At 31.4% G+C, this 14,410-nt stretch overlaps 1 protein-coding gene across 2 annotated transcripts; it reads right to left on the reverse strand.

The window, feature by feature from the left end:
* Window positions 1-3,679: 3,679 nt before the first annotated feature.
* Window positions 3,680-14,052, reverse strand: LOC11410415 (polyamine oxidase 1). Of its 2 annotated transcripts, none has more exons than XM_003599369.4 (10): window positions 13,917-14,052; window positions 13,555-13,804; window positions 12,682-12,825; window positions 12,437-12,498; window positions 11,766-11,920; window positions 9,006-9,149; window positions 7,460-7,609; window positions 5,325-5,579; window positions 4,486-4,567; window positions 3,680-4,154 (listed from the first exon to the last, which is right to left on the reverse strand). In XM_003599369.4, the coding sequence occupies exons 1-10, from the start codon at window positions 13,966-13,968 to the stop codon at window positions 3,943-3,945; spliced, it is 1,506 nt and encodes a 501-aa protein (XP_003599417.1). In that variant the 5' UTR covers window positions 13,969-14,052; the 3' UTR covers window positions 3,680-3,942. The 2 variants fall into 2 exon arrangements, with proteins under 2 accessions (XP_003599417.1, XP_013459212.1); XM_013603758.3 differs by having other exon boundaries at window positions 4,013-4,154; window positions 5,348-5,579.
* Between the last annotated feature and the right edge of the window lie 358 nt (window positions 14,053-14,410).

Consider the following 14,410-nt stretch of genomic DNA (forward strand, 5'->3'; position numbering starts at 1 on the left):
TCTAGTTCCAAACTACCTTTTCAATAAGATAATTCCAAAATATAAATCATTTTACAAGGAAACAAAAAATATTATAGCAAATAATAAACTTACTGTTTCTCTGATTTAAAAATATTGATTAAATTTTTTACACATATTAAAAAAATATAATGACGATGTCAAAAGACATAACAATTTCATTAAACTAACGTTATTTATTATTAGTGTAATGTATGCGAGTAGTGTAAACTCCATCAATCAGAAGGTACAATTGAAAGTAAGATGCTAGTTGTACTCCCTTCTTTTTTATAAGATTACGTAAAAAAAATCCCTAAATATAAGACTATTTATAAATTTTTAGATGCATTTATTACTCTTTTTTCAAATACAACCCTCGTTAATATTATCAACATACCTTGAAATATGAAATGTTAACGTAAAATATCTCAATAGACAAAGGATAATTTGATAATAGTAACATATATTTATGACAAATTTATTACATCAAACTTTTTTCTTAGTACCCCTGATTTTTGTAAATTATTCCTATAAACGGGACGGAGGGAGTACATTGAAAAGTGTAGGTGATATTCAATTTGAAATAAATTTTTACTATTAAAAGGACACCCATTTTAAAGCAAAGCTCACAAGGACAACAAAAGGAGTATCTTTTTTTTTATGGTGGCCGGGATTTGAACCTCTGACCTTACATATATAATGCATTGTCCTTACCGGTTGAGCTAAGTTCACGAAGACAGCAGAAGGAGTATCTAGTATAAGTACATCATTAATGTTAATTTTTAATTCTATTTTTAAATATTTATTTCAATCCTCAAATTTATATATCTCATACTATTAATGAAAAGTGATTTTGTAAAATAATTTATAATTTTTCTTCTACATATAAATTGATTACTTTTTATAATTTGTAGTAAATGATCGAATCGGCTTATGATTTAGAATGGGGGAGAATGATAAGGTTAAATATGTATTTAATTTCCCTAAATATTTTAACATTCGGCATTAATTCCCATAAAAAAATTCTTCGAAGTTTGGTCTTACTCTTATTTGTTACCAATTTTAGTCTTATTTACAAAAGTTCATGTTTCAATTTAAGGTTATTTTTAGGCTAAAGTGCACATCCCCCCCCCCCCCAACTTTCAAAAAATTACGATTTTGGTCCCCACAAAAACTACAATTTTGGCCCCCTAGGAATTAGTCTATTTGTATATTTGGTCCTTTTTCCCAATTTTGACTGGTCAATGCCTACGTGGCATTCCACGTGTGTAATTATTGAATTAAAAAAATCATATAATCCTTTGTTAAATGAAAAACTAAATTAAAAAATAAAAAAAATAAAATTAAAACGATGCTATTTCTTAGAAGAGTGTTGATACATGTATACCCTCATGTGGCAATACACCTCTTACATCCACACAAAATCCTGACATGTGGCAAGGAAAAGGGAGAGGAGATGAAAGAGAAAGTATGGTTGTGAGATAAATTTACCAAAATATCCTTAATGCATGGGGTGTACAATAGGGTGTATGATTAAAAGGTGTTCATGTAACATTTTCCTTCTTAGAACACCTAGAGATTGATGGTCCAAGTAATTTGAAGAAGTAACCATTGGTGTCCCTTCTGTCAACTATATCTCCACATGAGTGAGCATGCTTCTTATTTCCTTGCATCTTTTGGGACTAAAGAAATCATAACACAGTGCCTTTCAAATACTTCATGATTCTTCTTGCTGCATTCATGTGTGAACTCCTATAGGATCTTCCATGAACCCACTCACAAGCCCTTTTGCATAGCATATATTCGGTCTTCTGTTGCACAAACTAATTGAACCAACAATCTTTTTGAATAATGTTGAATCCGCTTTCTCTTCTTCCGTATTCTTTTCAAGATTTAAATTTACTTCAACTGGAGTAGGTGCATTTTACATTTACTGATTTTGAACCTCTTAATAACTTCATTTGCATACTTTTTCTGGTTAACTCTTTGCAGAAAGTCTCTTTTCACCAATCTAGCTTTTTGTTTTGCAATTGGACCGTCTAGATTGTGTTTCCCCTTAAACTCTGACTTAACTTCAATAGCTTTCTTATCAGATGGTAACTTCACAAGCTCCAGTGTTTGATTCCCTTCAATTGTAGCCTGTTTTTCTTACACTTTGATGAAGGAAAAGCAGTGCTTTACAAGCTTTCTTCTTCAAATCTTTATGTGTCGTTCGCTGAGCTTCAGTAAGATCGTCAGCCAATTCTTTAACTCCGTTTGAGGCCACTTCAAAAAGTGTTGATAGCCAGACAAGGCTTTCGTCTATATTGGCCATCGAGAATAAGGAAATTTCCAAGAAAACCATTTCCTCTAGAATATCAATAAATGCTTAAACACGATATCAAAACGAAAGGCTCCGGATACCAATTTTTTTGGAACAATCAAGGTTGCAATGATTGCTTAGACACCAATAAAGAAGAAAGTTCTATATTATGAGAGTAATATTATGGAGAGTTTTTCACAAAATTTTTATTGCATTAAGTAGTGAAGCATGTACAACAAACTTCACAAGCTTATTTATATCTATTTTGATGACTTGCACCTCAAGTGACTTACTACTAGTGTTAACAACTAACTACCAGTTAGTTATTCTTCTAACTAACTCCTATACAAGTAATTACGTTAAATAGTAATGAGAACAAAACAATTTATAATTTGTGTAGCCTGTTTTAAGAACAAACTAATATACGTAATTAAGGAAGCAAATCAATTTCTGATTCACAACAGTACCTATGCAGTCAGTTGCGGATACCACTGGATCGAAAATTTAATTCCAAAATCGTATGCTACCGTCCAGTCCATTACATACCGAAGAAGTCACCTGCATAACCTGTTGACCTAACTGAGAAGATCCTTCGGATTCACTATTTCGTCTGCAGGTTTTTACATGGTGCCCTACATTTTTCCCAGTATTGAATAAAAGGACATATGATTCAAGTTATTATTCTTTCAAAAAAAATGGTTCAAGTTATTATGAAAGTTATAAGTGTCACTAATTTTGAAAATGCATGCAATGCAGTTACCATTATATTTCTTGAATTGATTTTTTCTACTGCATTTCAAATTCTCCTCTATAAATGTGTTACCATTTTGTATTCATTTTGTCATTATTGTTTTTATACAAGTCTATTTGTTTTTGCATAAATTTTTGTTCTTTCCAATATTAGGTATGATGAAATTAGATTTAAGTTAGTTTTTAGGAATTTAACTAGTAACTTACTCCAAGTAAGCAACCCCTTGATTAAATTTACAGCTATAAAGACTCTTCTCATTTTAAATTCTCTCGTATTTTCAATTTTCTTTTTTGAATCAATTCCTCTTTGCTGCTAGACTCTTTGAAGAAAATAACATTTAAGCCCCTTTTATGAAACTCTGTTCCTCTTCAACTAATTCTATATTTAACTCTCCTTATCGTTTCCATCTCTTTCTCAATTTTACTCTGTATTTACTGTCCTCATTTTCTCCTCTCACCCTTGAATTTTCTTCTGCAAAGGTAGTATCCACTATCCAGTTTGCTGCTAAAGCTAATTTTAATTTGTGAACCAACTAAAATGATTTATATTTAGTTTGAACATTAATGAGAAGCAAGCACCATTTTTACCTGTATTATTATTGATCATAAATATCATTCATAATCATATGGTAGTATACACAAAAAATGATGAACTTGTATTGCAAGTAAAATTAGGATCAAAATAATAAGAGCTAGCATCCTTACATTGTAATCTTACTTATTCTGGCTATAAAGAACAAAGTAATCGTAAGACTATACCAATTAATTCCCTTCAAAAATTTTAACCTAGTTGGCTCCATTAGGAGTGGAATGAACTAAAATGAGTAGACTTCTGTGCAGTGTTCCCATCACCTCTTAAACTCACCAAGAGGATTCTCTACAGCCCCATATAGTTATAATATGGCTTCAGGGATCCCAAGCTTGCCACTGAGATATAATTGTGTAGGAATATCACATTTGTGGATATTGGAGACTGTTTCTGGCTTTGACTTTGTTAATGATCCAGTCAATGCTAGCAAAGGTTCCAACAATAGAGTTTGGCTTTCACTTTCTCTTTCATTTTCCTTCCTTATTTCTTCTACTAAGGCTTTGCCTGTGTCAATACCTGTTAAGATCAAGGAGGGAAATAAATTCATATCCATATGTGAGGTCTTGGGGATTATTGATAAGTTACCATCTATGCTTTGACAGTAAAAAGTTTAACTTGTTCAACAATTTTACTACATTACTCTTAATGTATTAAAAATTATCTTAAACACGTATTGGAATATAAAGGTCTAGTAATAGAATGTACACTATTTATTTGAGGGTAAAATTGAAATAAAAAAAATTCATTGAATACCTAAAATGATTTTTCATTAAATGTTAAAAGGTCACTTGCTATGAAATTGGGTATCTATCAACCATTACAAATACAATCTTGAAATAACACTCACCTGCGAGATATCCGCCATGTACATAGCCATTAAATCTTTCACTGGTGTGCTCTCCAGTGAAGAAAATGCGACCGACAGGAGCCTGAAACATAGGGACAAGATTAGCTTTTCAATTTTATACCTTTTAATTTTAAAAGTTCAATTTTATACATGAATAGCAGACACACAGATGCCTAATACTACTAAAGAAGGGGAACAAATTAAAAGGCCTAACCGAAAACCAAAAGATAGCATAGGAAATTAGGACGACAAGCAAAACACCATCTATTATGTTTGAAATTCCAAATATCAAATTTACACGTAAGCTTCTATAGTTTGAAATTTTGATTATTGGATTCTGCTTTCCTATTCATCAATGAGTCTGGCCATAAAATGATTGTAACATCAAATTATTTGATTCATAATTTAATGGGAATTTAATAACAATATATCATGTAAATAAAGGACATTTAGGTACAGAGCATAGTACTATACTGTACCTTGACCACACAATCTTTTTTATTTTGGGGAACATTGTTCAGTAATGAAATCAAACCAAACAAAACCATGTTATATTTAATTCAGGGCCTAAATAAATGCATGTGATTGTAATTAGTACGTCAAAACAATCATCAGTGACACAAGAAGAAGACAGAATTATAGTAAAGAGTGATAATTAATTATAGTAACAAGCTGTAATCTCCAGGTCATCCCCTGTTTTGTCTTTGGATGCACTGATATAAGACAAGTATAGCTATAGCATCAATTGATATATTTAAGAGCAGAAAATATTCAAAGGGGAATTGTCAAACAATGATTAAATAATATGAAAATGCAGCATGATAAGCAAACCTTATTACCTTAATGTTATAAAAAACTTTACCATTGGAGATAATCGGAAAGTTGCTGTAGCTTCCGCGCTGAAACCTGTTATTCCACCAGCAGGGAACAAGTATGTCAATAGCGTCGGGGATGTTGGGTCCAAACATATCCCTGAGCACCGCCATAGCTTCTCTCAAAGTCTCTTCATTGGTCTGAGCTTCCACACGTTTTGATTCCCCATTAGTCAATGTCACGACCAAGATATTGGAGCCAGGATATGCATTATCCATGTGCTGGTAACAAACAAATCAGCAGATAAGTGATTTGGATGAGTAAGCAAGAGATCCTAGACAACTACAATATTATGTTTTCTGTGTTGGATGAATAAGTAAAAGGACTACAATCACCAATGTTCTTATTTGATTCTTAATTCAATTATTTTCATATACACCACATAAGTTTAGATCCAAAGTCAATGCATTATTGAACAGGGTTTGTGTATTGGCAAGAATGGAAATGGATATCCTGCACCAATTTTCTTGCTGTATAATTCAATTTTTTCCAATTTATAATAATATTATACTAAAGTTTGAAATATGTTAGGTTACATAATCTTCCATATGAAATAAGAAAACAATCAAGGAGCAGCTCACATTACGAAATTTACACAGAAAACTCCAAGGAATATCAACATTACAACATCACAGAAAGAAAATGAATCATTTAATATATTTGCTAACAGTAGTAAGAGGAAGAAAAATACTATATCTTTGTTATCCTTCCTAGGAAATAATTAATATTATCAATATCAGACAAATGGTAATAGGTGTAGCCGATCAGGATTTAATATCATGTGTGCCTAAAAAGGTCAAAATTACAACTCCAAAATATAAATAAATAAATATATAGGCCAGCTTGCATAAATCAGGGAGGGAGAATACAAAAAACTATTCTTCCACATACAAAAAACTGGACTTATCAATTTTAGTGTTCGGCTATATGGAATTGTACCGGACAAGAACAAAATATACAAATGTTATGGAATTGTACCCAATTGTTAAAAATTCATCATGAAATTCAACTGATAATTAACTCAGATTTGGAAAAAATGTAGGAAGATTGATTGAATTCAATTTATAATGAGCGCACTAGTAGGACTTAAACAAGAAACTTCCATCTCACAGATGGTATACAGAGAATTTGTTTAGCCACAATGTTGAATTAGTTATTATAGCTTGATAAATTTATTTAAGCTACTTCATCAAAAAACAAGATATACCGCAAATTCTATTGCCAGCAGAAGATTAAGATGAAGCATGTGACTCACATGCACAGCACATAAACAATGAAAACGTAGTATTTAAATCCATAGCATCAGGACAATCGTTTTTATTATTTTTTTAACAATTAGTAAGCAAAACAAGACAATCATTACTTTTAGTTTATACTCTTTAAATCATCTAAAAGCAAGATGCAAATGTTCAACTTGATCCGTAAGGTTAGGTAAGCGGCAAGTACCATGACGAGAAGCAAAATTGACAGCATAGCAATTATTCTATTTTTCTGTTTGAAAGCAAAGTTATTGGTGTGTCAAGTGTGCGTTAGACGTTTCACATTAGATGAAAAAGTTTATGTTTAACAGCGTATAAGTGAGAAAATCTTTGTATCTAATGTCTTAAGATTCAACATCTGTGTAGTAGCTCTTAGTTCAACAATTGATCCCCAGGATCGCGTTATGACACAATAGTCGTATCAACATCGATGACTTGACTAAAGGTGACCGAGTGGGTATCAACGACACTACAAATGAATGTTTTGGATGGGGGAGAGTGGAAGAAAATGTGATTGAAATTTTATATGATCTTTTATTATGTTATTCTTTCAAAAATTAAAAATTTCAAAAAATCCAAAATACAAACTAACCCTTGATAATAGTAGTCATCCAAATACATTCTTAGAGATTTTAATTCCCTTTCAAACTCAACTCTTTTCCCATAGAACTTCACATAAAATTGTTTTTTTTAAATAGGTAACCTAAAGCTAAGTTAATTCCCTGTTAACCCTGATGAGAAAAATAAAATTTCTTCAAACTAGTAAAGAATTGTAACAAAACAAAATGAAAACACATTCTAAAAAAAGAACTGACAACCATTAAGGAAAATTTCAAACAAACCTGCCAAAATGTGTAATAGCCTCTCTGCTCGTGAGCATACATGAAGAATTCCTTTTCGGGTCCACATGGCCAAAACCTATACGGAAACTTCAGAAAGATCTTGGTGTACACCATTACATCACACTTCTCAATGGCTTCCAATTTCCACCTCTGTTTCATTATTTTATTCATCATGGAATTATTGAATCAGACAAGTATACATCGCTTAACAAGACAAAATATATTAACTAATAATAACATCACTGAAGGGATGATTATACGACTAAAACACAAATAAGTTTCATGGAAAAGACAAATAACTTCAATGATATATCATAATCCCATAATTGTTTAATTTGATGACCTCATATCATTGGTAATTCCATACATTTGATCAAGTACATTACGTGTTCATATGAATATCTTGTACGACTTAAAATTGATAATTATTCAAGTCCTTTAGACCTTAACTAATCAGAGTGCCTATGTAATTATGTAAACCATGACTTAGCCTAGATGAATAACATGCAACAAGTTCTTCTCCTACAATTTCGTCCTTCTTATAGGACACGCAGTTAAGTGGTTTAGACCAACATTTCTATTTTTTGAAAGTTGTAACAAGTGGCAGAGCATTAGTTCTTATCCATGCTTCTCAAAAATCACAAGTATGGATTAGTTATCAAGAAAATTAAATATTACCAGATATTCAAGATTAGCTACATTACAAATGAAACATCACTGTGTTACTTAGCTGCAATTTTCACACTGATTAGCTAAAGTTTCAATTGATTTTTTATTTATTAAATTAGAAGCGCAATCATGTCAACAATTGTAAGGTATAATATAGTAGCATATTATTCTAAAAAACACATAATGCAGCCATGTAAATTGACCAATTAACTTGCTGTCCTCTTCTGTCCACGTGTCAACCTAACCAAGAGGGCTAATAGACATGAACAATGAGACTATGGATCGCTGATACCGTAGATCATGCCATCCCTGGTTTAAGCATATGAAGACACCTCAAAAATCTACTTTCTAGCGTCATCAACTACAGAGCTAAATTTAATGAAAAATGATATTTGAACATTCATCAATGAAAATTTTTGTGACAATTTTCTCTCTCATACTCACATCTTTATCACTCTATTGCTTTGGTTTTTGTGCAAATACCTATTTTTTCTTTGTAAATTATAGTTGTCTCATAGTTGTTCAAATAATACTCCTCAAATTTAATACAAAACCTAGCTATCCCTACATTTCTTTACATTCCCAACCAATAATATTTAAGACTTGGGGGCCACAAAAGGGAAATTCCTGCTGTAGTGACCCGTATGTATAGACAGAAAGAACCACACCTAGAGATTCCATTTTCACCATGTTGGTGGCAAGTTCTCAAATTAATGAATGAGCTTAAAAAATATCAGCGTGAGAAGCACGAGGTGTCCACATATCCGGGACCAATAAATGCATCCCACATCATACAATATTCTACGGCTAGCTTGCTTGATTACACGGGGCTCCTTAGAGTAAATAAAGGAGAAGAATATGTATTGAGAAAACGTACTGGTAAGGGTGGATTGAAGGCAAGTAGGTCACTTTGGAGAACGCCAATGCTAACGGACAGAATCACATAATTGGCTTCGTAAACACAACCATCTTCCGTGATCACCGTAACACCATTTCTTGAATGTTGCAATTCCCTGACGACCTGTATAATTCCATGCAAAAAATCATAGTTCAGCTCAAAATTCTCCAGTGATGAAGAAGTTTCTACTGCCTAGTAAAATGAACTACGTGACGGGACAAAAACAATTGCAGTCAAATGGAGAAGAGTAAAACAAAGTCCAAACAATAATATCTCATGAGAATCTGAGAAGTCAACCCTTGAAATCAACCACTGAATTCAAGGAAAGATTTACTATTACAGAGGAACCTGGGTGGACTCCGAGTACGACCCTGTTGCAGATTTATTGGAGTTTTTTGAATAGTAAAGGAAAATGGACAAGCTTTTTTATTTTTTGTTTCAAACTTTAGTTTTTTGAAGGATGTTTCAAACTTTAGTTGTTTTAAGAAAATAAAAAGGTGATTATTTTAACTAAATAAATTAAAGGTAAATGAATCGATTATTATTTAAGTTATTATTATTTTGTGTTAGGGAGTACTTAAAATATATCACAGTTTATATTGAAGTAATTAAAAAAAAAATTATGTAATTAAACATTTAATATATAAAAACTCTATGCTTTGCTCTTAAGGCTTGAAACTTACGAATTTATTTCTCTTTATATCTCAAGTTCAAATTCGGAACAATTTATGTGTTGTAGATTCAATAATAATTCATTGGTTTTTAATCTTCGAACAACTGAGCTACTATGACCCAATATATGAAAGGGAAAATTGACAAGACTCCATTCTTCCCTGTTGTTATTTTATATGAAATGACATATCACCATAGATCATTGGAATTGTGTCAATTCAAATAGTGTACTGGTAACTGAAATTGGAACTTTGGGACCTACTGATTTATGAGTAAAAGGCCTTAAAATGGATTGAGATAGAAGATATTAATTGTGGGTCAAATTTTGCCTGTACTAGAGGTCCTCTAAAATGTTTCGGCATTTGATGTAACACTATAACCATTGAGTGTATGCAGCAGATAGTCAAACACATCGTGAGATCGACCTGCTTAGTATTCAAGTTGAAATGATATTTGTACACTCCTTAAAAAAACAAATTGATATTTGTACACAATTTTTGGATAACTTTTCTCCAATATTTACATGATATTCTTTTCCTTATTCATTTTCTTTTCTTAATTTTTTACTAACAAAAAAATAAAAAAATAAGGTTGTTATCAAAGTTGTTTCAATTAGATGTACATATATCACTATTCATATTATAGAGTAATCTTTTTTCAAAAAAACGTGAATATATATATATATATATATATATATATATATATATATGCAAATACAACAACAGCTGTACATATGTACCCCCACGTACAAATATAAGAAGGTCAGACTTTTTCTTATCAAAAATAAAATAAAAAAGGACAAACTTTTTCTTATTATTTATTTATAATGCATGCTGTGCAGATTTGGGGTTGAAAGATCAGTCTCTATTATTTTATTGTATACAACAATAACGACTTTATAGTAAGTCATAATTAATTAATTAATTCAATGTCAAGTGAAATGTCATTTATTAAAATTTTATAATGTATTTACTTATTTATAACACAAATTAAATCCCTATAAAAACTTCTTAATGGCCGAATATTTAATTATTTTTTTTGCTCTCTTTTAGGGAAGAAAAGAAGAGAGCCTAAGAAGAGAATTAGAAGAAACAAACAAGAATCAGAGAATTGTGTCATGAGAAAAACCATTCAGAATATGCTCAAATTAAAAAATCATTCAAATCTTCTATCCTTAAATTGTTTGTACACGTAGAAGTTTTCTTAACTCAAATATTTAAGAATGATTTTATCCTACATACATGGCAGCTGATCATAACTTGAAATTATATTTTACACATTGACCCTTTAACCAAATAAGTCTGCCTATTATTTAATTGAAGAAAGTGGTATGGTCAAATATATTTTAACGCTGACTTTTTAATTCACATTATATATTCTTTATTTTCCCTTTGGTGAGGTATGAGAAAATACACCTAAAAGTTATTTGTCATTGTTTAGTTCTGAATATTTCTATATAGGCCTGGAAGTTTTTGTCATGGCTTTTAATAAAGATGTAAGGAAAAAAATGTACGACATACCAAAAAGTTTAGTATTTATATTTTATTGTATGAATTAAAAAGTCTTCTCTACTTATCCTTAAAATAAATGTACTTAAAAACTTCACGAAATGTATGGGGTTGACAAAAAAGATGAATATTCTTTTTTGTTGTTTTCCTATCATATTCGCAATTCTATTGAAATAATATTAACAACATATTCTTTAACGTAGAACATTCAACATTTTTTTTATTGATTTAAGTTAACATAGCTTCACACCAAATCTTATAAGTTCGATTTAAATTTGATGGGATCAATATGAATTTTAAGGAGTTTTAACATTGCCTCAATTGAGCTGAAGCAACAGACAGTGAAAAAAGATATTTTCACGAGCTAAATGGTGAAGCAAAAGGGAAACAAACAGAGAGCAAATAAAGACAGATATTTTTTCACGAGCTAAATGGTGAAGCAAACAGACAAACCAACAGGGTACTGACACATATACAGGTAGGGGCCAACAAAAAAATCCTTTTTTTAACAAAGTAAAAATCTCAATCAAAGAAAGGTATTTATTACAAAGAAATGTACCTTGTTGAGTTTGAGACGATCATCCAAGATTCTACCTTCCGATGTGAAGAGAAAGCCTTCAGCCATTTTGTATAGCAAGTGATCGTACCCTCTTTCATCCGCAACCAAAAATTCTCTTTCCCCAAAATCTACATATGTAGAGATTGGTTCCACTTCTGCTTACAGTTTTTAAAAGCTAATTAATCTCCAATTTTGGAACAGAGACAAAACATGTACACAAATTTAACAAGTGAACAAATCATACACACAATCACAATGGTCCCTAAAAAGCTATCCTACTTCTTCCTTTTTCTTGAAATAAACCCATTTTCAATTTCTGACTAATGTATTACAAACCCAAAAATATAAATTTTGAACTTTTTGTAAATATCCAAATTATCATTGAAATGGTGGGTCTATTTACTCGATCAAATTATGGATATACAAAAATAATTTTAAAATTGCAAAATTATAATCAAATTTGACTTACAATAGCTCAATAATATTAAATAGAAATGAGATTTTCTTTTTAGAATTGACTCTCCAATTTCAATGGAAACAAGACTATGCTAATTCAAAGTTTGATAAAAAGATAGGTAAAATATATTCGATGAAAACAAAACCATGCTGAAAAGTGATAATGCGAGGCTAGCTTGATTCCACAAATTACGAGTGAACAATACACCACCTACCTGCCATTTCAAAATCATGCAGAATGAAATCAATGGCGAGTTCTACCGGCGTCTTAGGAGTCCTAAAATAGTAACAGAAAAAAAAAAATTAACAACATAAAGAAACAAAAAAGGTATAAAAGTAAAAGTAAACATTTCAAAAAGGAAATAATTGAAGATATGATTAAAGAGAGTCACAACAGAACGCAACACATAACAAAATCGTTTTAACGGCTGAAAACGACATGAAAAGAATTTGCACTTACAATGACGGTTTCGTTACTTTGTTGCCATCATCATTGGCTTCTTCATCATCTTCTTCAACTTCCTCATCTCTCAGTTTCTGAATCGCTGATTCAACTGCTTTTTTGTATGAGTCATCAGCGATTCCACTCGGAATTAACTTTCCACTACAATGCAACCACCGCCACAAAAAACTAAGTACTCCAAAATTACAAAACAGAGCAACTAAAAACGTAAAATCAGAAGAAAAAAGAAGAGAAATTAAATATAAAAAAATAGAGAAAAAAAACGTATTTATTTTATTAGAAATTTTGGCTGTTAAAAGAAATTAATCTGTTATCCGTGCAATAGAAAGCACTAACACATACACAAGACTCAAATAGAAAATGTCTATACAGATAATGATTTGAGAAAATAACTTAGTGGTAGGTGTTTGTATGATAGTGTCGGATTGGTGTCAAACACTGACACACGCTTAATGTCGGGAACACCTTCCATCAGAATGGTCGGTGCTGCAGCTACTTTCCGATATAAAATCATAAAACAGAGCAAAGAACCACACGACGTCGTTTCAGCTAAAATTAAAAGAAGAAAAAATATTGAATAAAAAATTAGGAGAAATAAACATTTATTTTCTATTTGTAGATTTTGAATTTCGTTCGTTGGAATGGAACTTCTCAGTTATCGTTGCAACTTCAAAAAACAGAGTAATCAGAGTAAAACGACGTCCTCAAATATTCAGAACCGTTACCGTAAACAAATACAGCACCGATTGAAACGACGTCGTCTACACTACGAATCGTAACCGTAACTAACTATTACCGTAAAGAAAAAAATTCTAAAAAGAAGAAAATAAAAAAATCGAAGAAAAAATGAATGTGATGAATTTCACGAACCTTTGATCATAGATGTTGAAGCGAGCATTGCTATAATCAGAAAAGCACGTTTTGAGATTATGTTGAACAGCGAGTTCCCAAACAGGATTAGCTTCACGACCTCCAACACCGGCGATCCAACCAGCACCGAGTTCCACCGACACGCCACCGAAACATTCCTTACGGATCCTGCCGCCGATTCGGTCCGACGCTTCAAGCATCACTATGTCTTCTACGCCGTTCTCAGATAACACTTTCGCCGCGGAGATACCTTCAAATAAGAGAAAATAAAGAAATCAGAGAGAGAGAGAGAAATGAGAAAGTGTTTGAGTGAATTTGATTCAGAAAGTGAGAGATGTGAATGGTGTGGCGGCGGAAGTTACCGGAGATTCCGGCGCCGATTATGATAACGGAGGAGCGATTGGTGGAATCCATGAAATGAATGTGTCAGAAGAGAAGAAAAGAGTATAGAAAGTGTTTTTTTGTTGTTGTAATGTGTTTGTGATTTACTTAACATTATTATAGCGGGAGTCGGTTTATATAGTTTTCTTCAGTGTTTATATTTTTATTAATTATTAATATTAATATTTTGTTGTTATCTTTATTTTATTTTTTTTTCAAAGATTCTATCTAGCGTAGTTCTAAGGCAAATTTTGTTTAGAGGATCAAGTACTAAATAAAGGTATGTTGAGCACCGAGCCCTTTTAGTTTTAGGTGTGAAAATATAGATAACCAGTGCTAGTCACATCTAAAAAAAATAAGTTACATTTTAGAATGATTAATATATCTTTGAACTAAAATAAAAATTTTAAATTAACTAAATTTACATTAACGTAAATTGAACATAAGTAAATTTAATTTACATTAATCTAGATTG

This window comes from Medicago truncatula, chromosome 3 (assembly GCF_003473485.1).
Source record: "Medicago truncatula cultivar Jemalong A17 chromosome 3, MtrunA17r5.0-ANR, whole genome shotgun sequence".
Lineage (NCBI taxonomy): Eukaryota > Viridiplantae > Streptophyta > Magnoliopsida > Fabales > Fabaceae > Medicago > Medicago truncatula.

Excerpts from the sequence above, each read along its gene's own strand:
- LOC11410415 (XM_003599369.4), bottom strand. The coding sequence starts at position 13,968 with ATGGATTCCACCAATCGCTCCTCCGTTATCATAATCGGCGCCGGAATC. Across the intron at positions 12,499-12,681 it reads AAAGTAACGAAACCGTCATT|GACTCCTAAGACGCCGGTAG; the intron begins GTAAGTGCAAAT and ends TTACTATTTTAG. Across the intron at positions 4,155-4,485 it reads ACATGGCGGATATCTCGCAG|GTATTGACACAGGCAAAGCC; the intron begins GTGAGTGTTATT and ends TGATCTTAACAG.